Source organism: Corvus brachyrhynchos, unplaced genomic scaffold (assembly GCF_000691975.1).
Source record: "Corvus brachyrhynchos isolate BGI_N302 unplaced genomic scaffold, ASM69197v1 scaffold514, whole genome shotgun sequence".
NCBI classification, from domain to species: Eukaryota; Metazoa; Chordata; class Aves; order Passeriformes; family Corvidae; genus Corvus; species Corvus brachyrhynchos.
The window spans coordinates 1,116,787-1,125,282 of record NW_008238319.1 but is presented as its reverse complement, the minus strand read 5'-3'; the positions used below and the strand labels follow the sequence as shown (position 1 = coordinate 1,125,282).

Below are 8,496 nucleotides of genomic sequence, written 5' to 3'. Positions count from 1 at the left end.
GGCTGGAAAATGCTATAAAGCAGAGCTGCCCTGCGAGCTGCGACTGTTCGTCCTCCGGTCTCGGACACTTCAGTGGGAGCAGCAGCGTTCGGCTGTTCATTGACACAGAAGTGGTTCTGGATTATTCATCTCCTGCCCATCTCCTCATTAGTCTGGTTTTGTGCTCTAATGATTAATGACAGGGCTCTACTTTTCTGTAATCCCAGCCTGGTTTAGGCTGGGAGGGAGCTGAAACTCATCCAGAAACTCCTTCCACCATCCCAGGGTGCTCCAAGCCCTGTCCAACCTGGCCTGGAACAATTCCAGTGTTTTTATTCCAGTATTCCATGTGCACGTTTAACTGTGGGAGCTGCAGTAACCACCTCAGTAATTAGAGATTTACAGGTGTTTTACTGATTAAAAGTGCGGTGGAACCACCAGCATCACATTCTTAGAGACAGCAGAAGGAAACGTTGTTAAATGATGGTTCTGGGAAAAAGAAACAAAATTTCTTCCAAACTTGCTGCAGGACTTCCACTTTCCCCCCTGGAATTGTCCTTCAGCTGCATTATTCTGTAGCCATGTTACAGAGGAAACTCCCGTGGCCAAATGAAAATGGCCTCAGGAACAAACACAGTATTTTAAGGTGATTTTAAAAAACCCCCACCAGTAATTTTCTCATTGCCTCTGTCCACAGAACATGATTTGGCTTTCTCTCTAAAGGAACTGATTCTTTTATCCATGTTCTTGGACCCGAGATGAGTTGATAGTTCTGATAACTCTTCCTCTGCTCCCTTTGGAAACAGCATTTCTAATTACACTTTAATTTCATAGGATTTCTTGTTTCAGAAAATTAAGTTTTCTTGCATCGAGTTATCAGTAAGTTTGTGTTGTAGAATAAGGGTAAATTTTAATATTTAAAGAGGAAATTGGGGATTTGTCTTAACCTTTTTGTTCCTCTGCTGTTTAATAGTGGAGCTTTTTTTTTTAACCTTGGTTGAATGCAGGGAACGCTTTGTTTAGAATTGCTTCATTTTGCTAACTCTTTAATTTTTCCTTTCTTAATGTTTTCAATTCCTCTGGCTATTTTTAAGGCTAAATTGAAGTGCTCAGAGGGCAGTTCAGTTGCAAAATTTGGATTGTTCTGTGAATGAATTAAAAAAAACCCCAAAAAACAAAACAGCTCCAAAACCCATGGTGGAAATGAATTTAAAATACGTTCTTCATGAAGATAAAAATTAAATGTACTGCAGCTGGACGTTGGTAAGGAAGGACCAGGCTCTGGTGGGATGAGGATTAAATGATGCTGTGATGATTCATCCTCTGCTTGTCCTGAGTTCCATCCCAGTGGCCAGGTGTGTCCTGCTGTGGGCACTGAGTTAAACTGAGGACTTGGGGAAGAAAGAAAAGTTGTTCTGTTGTTTTTCTGCCAGAATTTTCTAGAATGTCATTGGAAAACCCATTTTATGAATTTGAGAGCAGTCAGGGTGTGTGGTCAGGTCACACAGGCAGTAACTGCTCCAGTTATGCTGTCCACAATTTGTAATTTACAATGAACTTCCATTATTTAGGAATAAAGGATGTTAAGTGGCTGCTGTGCGATGGGTGACTTGATTTCTCTGTTTTTCTAAGTAAATTAACATTGGTACGTTGTAACTTTAATTCTTTATTCCCATTCTCTGGTGGGTTTGACCTCTGCAAACGTGGAAAACAGAATTGAAAATTCCAATATCTTGTCTCTGTTGTCATCCCAGGCTGTTTAATCCCAGGGGAGCTGGTACAGTGTGATGGGATTTCTGCTCACACCTGTGACTCCTCCCCTTTAAATGCTGTGTAGAGCCAATCCCACACATCCCAGAAAACCTGGGATAAGAAGCTGGAGCTAATGAAAGCAGAAAAGTTAAATCCCAGTGTGACGTGTTTTGCGTTGCATTGCCTCAGCAGTGCTGGCTGGGTTTGGAATGTTTCCTGGGAAGGGAAGAGTCCTGGTTACACTCATCAGGTGTCTTTTATCTCAGGAAGGTGGTGGGGGTGGGTTTTTTATGGAGTCCCCATCCCTGGAGGTGTCCAGGGAAGGCCTGGAGGTGGCACTCAGTGCTGTGGGCTGGGGACAGGATGGGGATGGGGCACAGGCTGGACTCCGCGATCCTGGAGGCCTTTCCCAGCCTCAGGGATTCCGTGATCCTCTTTATTTTTGCTTGGGGCAGTTTTCACCCGGGGGTGCCGTTGTCTCACCCAGGGGTGCCGTTGTCTCACCCGGGGGTGCCGTTGTCTCACCCAGGGGTGCCGTTGTCTCACCCGGGGGTGCCGTTGTCTCACCCAGGGGTGCCGTTGTCTCACCCGGGGGTGCCGTTGTCTCACCCAGGGGTGCCGTTGTCTCACCCGGGGGTGCCGTTGTCTCACCCAGGGGTGCCGTTGTCTCACCCGGGGGTGCCGTTGTCTCACCCAGGGGTGCCGTTGTCTCACCCGGGGGTGCCGTTGTCTCACCCAGGGGTGCCGTTGTCTCACCCGGGGGTGCCGTTGTCTCACCCAGGGGTGCCGTTGTCTCACCCGGGGGTGCCGTTGTCTCACCCCGGGGTGCTGTTGTTCACCCCGGGGTGCCGTTGTCTCACCCAGCGGTGCTGTTGTCTCCCCAGGTCCCTGGTGGTTGTGCACTTCTGGGCGCCGTGGGCTCCGCAGTGCGCGCAGATGAACGAGGTGATGGCAGCACTGGCCCGGGAGCACAGCCAGGTCACCTTCGTCCAGGTGAGGGCACAGCAGCGCCCTGGGGACAGGGAACAGCCTGGGGGGAAGGAAAATATCCCAGAACAGGGGGGAGGTTCCTCTTGGAGTGCCTGTATGGCCCCACGGTTCAAATGCCCCCTCACATCTGTTATCCCAGAGGTGCTGCTGCCGTCAGGGATGGGCTCACACAGGGAATCCTGGAATGCTTTGGGTGGGAAGGGACCCTAAAGCCCACCCAGTGCCAGCCCTGCTGTGGGCAGGGGCACCTTCCACTGTCCCAGGCTGCTCAACCTTGGAGATGTTACTGGATCTCAGGATTCCAAGAGGTTTCCTGTGGCACTAAAATGACCCTTCAGGAAGGTGAGAGGAAGGTGAATTCAGCCCCTGCAATGTTGTCACTCTGCTTTGTGAGACCCTCTGCCCATCCCGCTGAGATCCAGGGGCAAGGAAAAGAGAATTCACTCACCCACATGCTGTTGGTTTTAAACCAAATTTCTCTCCTTAATGAGGCACTTGTGGGATGATGAGGGCCGAGAGTAATGGAGCAGCCAGCTGTGTGTATTTTAAATTGATTTCTTACAGCCTTTAGGTTGTGTGGGGTTTTTTTTTTTTTTTTTAATGATTCCTCTCAGTTGGTATTTGTAAAACAGGGCAGAATTATTTTGATGGTATTTTATGACTTAGAGCTTCAAAAGACTAATTTTCAACATACTGGAAATTCAAGATGCTTAAATTTATCTAGAGTTTAGTAGCTGTTAGTCAGCCCAACAAAGTCTGAGATCTCTCAGTTGCCTTTTTATTATTCATATATTATTTATTTATGACCTTTATTATTCAGCTGTAATTTATTTTTTAATAAAGAGGTTCCAAAGTCATCCAGGGCTGTAAAACCAAGATAGTGGCACATCCTTCCCCCCACTCTTCTCCCAGTATTAACTGGTGTTCTTGCTTGGAGGAAATAAGCTGCTGAAAATTCTTGTGTGAATTATATTGATATATTTTTGGGGGGAGGAGCTCCTCAAGAGGAATATATTTGATTTTGGCAGTTCCTTGTGGGATTTTTGTATTCCAGAATATCCAGCCTGTCTTTGAATTGGCAGGAACCTGTTACCTCCTCAGATGTTTGGTTGAAATGAGTGTGTTTATATCCCACAACATATGAAAACGTTTTGGGAAGCTGTGCCAATAAGAGCAAGTTCCTGAAATATAAAATTAAATCTGTTCTGTGTGAACCCCACCAGGGTGGAGCATAAGTATCCAAGCAGGAAATTTTACTGGGAAAGAAAATGAGTATTAGAGGTGGAAGTCATCATTGGCCCCTGGAAAAAGAATCAATAATAGGAGTTACCTCTTCTCTTTCAATTATAAATAAGCTTTCAGTTCAATTTCAGTTGAATGTAAGCTTTCATTTTATAGCTGTAGTTTCTCAGTTGGTTCTGTTGGAGGGGTGATTTACAGGAGGAGGCTTGGGCTCAGTTTTGATGCTCCTGGTTTGCCTCTGTAATTAGTGGGTTCATTAAGAGCCCGTGTAGCTGGGGCAACTCAAAATCGGAGCCAACGAAGATAAATTTTCATAGCAAACCCTACACGTTGAAACTGGGAGCAATAATCCCAAGGTGGGCACTCAGCAGCCTTGCAGGAGTTAAAAATCAAGTTCAGCAGCCATCAGCTGAAGGAACACCTCCTTTTTCCTGCCTAATTTGCAGGAGGCTGCAGGTGTCAGGGGTGATGTAGGGCCCCCCAAAGAGCAGTGGAGCAAACAGCCAGGACTGCTGGGGGCACAGAGGAACCTCTGTGATGCTGACATAACTGGGGGCAGTGATTTATGGATTCCAATATAGCAGGAGCTGCATAGGATTGAGAATTTACTAGGTCAGTAGTGCACCAAAAATTTTATTCGCAGCCTCCGGGCGTCTTTTGAAATGTGCAACAAAATAAAAACCTCTGAACCTGTTTTGACACCGTGGAGGTTCAGTGGGCGCCACACCAGCCCAGAGAGTCTCATTTAAATGCAAATGTCTCCCAAACTTCAGCAGCAGCACATCCTGTTTAAATGTATAAAATGCTGAGGAAAACATTCCAGACAGGATTGACACCCACAGTGAAACTTTAAAGAAGATTATGAAAATAATCTGGGGGTTTTTTTTGTTTGGTTTTTAGCTGGAAGCTGAGGCTGTGCCTGAAGTGTCTGAAAAATATGAAATTAGTTCTGTTCCAACGTTCTTGTTCTTTAAGGTAAGAGGCAGTGGATTTAAGAGGAAATGAATTTAAGAGAAAATGGATTTAAGAGAAAATGGAATCCATGTGGACTCTAAATATTAATACTTTTGTAATACTCTACCAGAGCCTTAAGAACTTTCTCAGTGAGGAAACACTTCTGTAACTGATTGAAGTCTATCCAGTGGAACCTAAAAATGGAGATAGAAGTGGTTTTTGCACTTTACATGAAATATTTCAGGGCTTCCTTAATTGTTTCAGGATTCATACATAGTTTTTATTTTAGTTGTACTTGGGTCGAAGAATTTACAGCAGTGTTTCTTTGTGTTGTAGTTGGGAAAAAACCCCAAGTAAATACAGTAATAATAGAAATAATGGAAATAGAAATAACAATTGTGTTTGGCTGCTATCTGCCTGTGATGATGACATTGATCATATTTTCTCTGATAAGTACTTCCAGAGGCAAATTTGCTGCCGTTAAAAGGCTGCGAGCCTGGGAATAGGCACGCTCCCCGAAAACCTGGGCCTGCCAGGGTGGGTTTGCTGTGGTTGCAGCGCAGTGCAGGCTGTGGGCTGAAGGCTGGGGCTTTTCCCTGCAGAATTCCCAGAAGGTGGACAGGCTGGACGGGGCCCACGCGCCGGAGCTGACGCAGAAGGTCCAGCGGCACGCGGCCGGCACTGCCCCCGTGCCCGGCTCCGGGGGCTCTGCCAAGGAGGAGCTCCATGCCCGCCTCAGGAAGCTCATCAACGCTGCCCCCTGCATGCTCTTCATGAAAGGCTCTCCCAAAGAACCCCGCTGTGGTGAGGATTTCCTGGAATTTCTGGCCGCTTTGGCAGCGTTTTCCCAGTTGGCTCTATCTTGGGGGACGCGTCCCCACAGGGCCGTGCTCCCCCGGTGTCCGTGGAAGCGTTGCCATGGTGGTCAAGGCAGCTGCAGGGCTGCTGTTGCAATAGTTCAGTCGTGGGAATGAACTCATGGATTAGGGGCTTTCCAAGGAAAATGGGATGGGTGATGTTATCCCTGGACTGGGGCGCTTTCCTGGTGGAGCTCAGTGTTTGTTCGTGGCATGGACAGGGCTTGGAAGCGGCCTGGGCTGCTGGGAGCTGGCTCTGCCCGTGGTGGAACGGGATTGCATTTCAAGGTCCCTTCCCACCCAAAGCATTCCACAATTCCCTGTGTTTCTGCTACAGAGGAAATGCTTAAAGGTGAAGATAATTTAGACTTTTATCTATTTTGATGCAAGTAAGACTTGCTGGGGCCCTTAGTTCAGTCAGCAAGTGGAGGGGACCTCATCCAGGGGGGATTTGGGGGTTGCTGAAGGCTGGGGCTTTCCCCTGCAGAATTCCCAGAAGGTGGACAGGCTGGACGGGGCCCACGCGCCGGAGCTGACGCAGAAGGTCCAGCGGCACGCGGCCGGCACTGCCCCCGTGCCCGGCTCCGGGGGCTCTGCCAAGGAGGAGCTCCATGCCCGCCTCAGGAAGCTCATCAACGCTGCCCCCTGCATGCTCTTCATGAAAGGCTCTCCCAAAGAACCCCGCTGTGGTGAGGATTTCCTGGAATTTCTGGCCGCTTTGGCAGCGTTTTCCCAGTTGGCTCTATCTTGGGGGACGCGTCCCCACAGGGCCGTGCTCCCCCGGTGTCCGTGGAAGCGTTGCCATGGTGGTCAAGGCAGCTGCAGGGCTGCTGTTGCAATAGTTCAGTCGTGGGAATGAACTCATGGATTAGGGGCTTTCCAAGGAAAATGGGATGGGTGATGTTATCCCTGGACTGGGGCGCTTTCCTGGTGGAGCTCAGTGTTTGTTCGTGGCATGGACAGGGCTTGGAAGCGGCCTGGGCTGCTGGGAGCTGGCTCTGCCCGTGGTGGAACGGGATTGCATTTCAAGGTCCCTTCCCACCCAAAGCATTCCACAATTCCCTGTGTTTCTGCTACAGAGGAAATGCTTAAAGGTGAAGATAATTTAGACTTTTATCTATTTTGATGCAAGTAAGACTTGCTGGGGCCCTTAGTTCAGTCAGCAAGTGGAGGGGACCTCATCCAGGGGGGATTTGGGGGTTTCAGTGCAGTTTTGGGCATTTTTTCCTTGGAAAAGGCAGCTGAGCAGAGCATGGAATAAGGCCTGGGCCCTGGCTGACACTTGTGTGTGGTTCCTGCAGGTGTTGTGCTGTATCAGTGCATTTATTTGGTCATACTTGGATTTATTTGGTAGTTCTTGTTTATTTGTTTCATCAATACTCTCATTTATCGAGGGGGTTTTTGCTGCTGTGGAATCTCTGATCACCCAGACCTCACTTCAGCCATTTTTTCAGCAATTGAATTATTCCTTGCCAGCCACTCCTGCAGAAATCCCACCCAGCTCTTTTGTTGTGGAAGTGTTGGGACACTTTATTCCAAGTGAACCCACCCAATCCACCCTCCTGCTTTGCATGGAATTGCCTACAGCTAAAATAAAGCTGTTTTTTCCCCCTCCCCAGTTCCTGGCAGCAGGAACGTACTGGAATAACCAGCAGCACTGAGCCTGGAGGTGTTTGCTGATGAACTCCCAGGTGATGGGGAATTTCAGGATCCTCTTTCTCTCCAGGCTCCACATGAACTCCACACTGCAGCAGGAAAGGAAGGAAAAGCAACTTAAAAATGCTGCTGTTCCACCCTTAAGTTAACTGCAGTAAAAATCCATATTTCAAACCCTAACAGCTGACACCAGACGTGGCTCTGTGCTGCCACTTCCATTCTTTCCCCATTTAAACCTTGGGTTTTTATTCCTGTATTAAAGCCTTTAAGCATTGTCTCCCTCGCTCTCTGTTTTATTCAATATTTGTGTAAAGGTTTTCATTTGCACAGCATTTGGTGGAATTCTTTGAGGGAATTGGAAGGATTGCAGAGGTGTTTGAATGCAAACCAGGCCAAGCTGGCAAAGATAGAAGACCTTGTTATTATATTGATTTAGGGGCAAATTCTCCTGGATCCTCTCTGCAAACGATGTGATTATGTTGTCTGGGAGGTATAGAAAGATGACTCTAAATTCAATAATATTAAAATTTTCATAGCTACAACTCTTTACAAATAATGTGACAATTTTCCTGGGGAAAAAGATGCTTAGTTACAAAAAGGGAGAAACTTTTCTCCTCAGGTTGGCCACTTGTAAACACATAAAATCTGGTTGTAAAATCAGAATATTCAGTGCTTAATATCCTGCTGAGAGTGTTGCTACGAAAATCTGTCAGAAAGGAAAACAAAACATGGTGTGAAGGTGTCGCAGGGGTAGTAAAATAGCATTAAATACTCAGGAGAACATAAAAAATTCAAAAAATAAAAAGGAATTTGCCTCTTAGGTGAAGTAGGGAAGGATGCTCCTAAAGTAAAACAGTAGAAAATACTATAAAAGTCGAGTTTTTAAGCTAAACTAGTGAGAACAGCAATAAATAAATAAACAGTAATAAATACCTGAACAGCAATAAATGGGTTTTGCCCTTTTACGTTGTTTGAGGCCGTTGATAAGGGAAAGAATAACGAGCAGAGCTCTTTGGAGCCTGCTGGGGAGCACAGCGGCGTTTCTAGGCGGGCGGGTGAGCAGAGG

General features: G+C 47.1%; 1 protein-coding gene across 1 annotated transcript in view; it reads left to right on the top strand.

The window, feature by feature from the left end:
* Positions 1 to 2,583: 2,583 nt before the first annotated feature.
* GLRX3 (glutaredoxin 3) overlaps positions 2,584 to 8,496 on the top strand; it is an 11,332-nt gene continuing 5,419 nt past the window's right edge. The window contains exons 1-3 of the mRNA XM_017733857.1: positions 2,584 to 2,724; positions 4,864 to 4,938; positions 5,520 to 5,721. Coding sequence (XP_017589346.1) covers positions 2,668 to 2,724; positions 4,864 to 4,938; positions 5,520 to 5,721 — 334 coding nt within the window. The 5' untranslated portion in view covers positions 2,584 to 2,667. The remainder of the gene's footprint in view (positions 2,725 to 4,863; positions 4,939 to 5,519; positions 5,722 to 8,496) is intronic.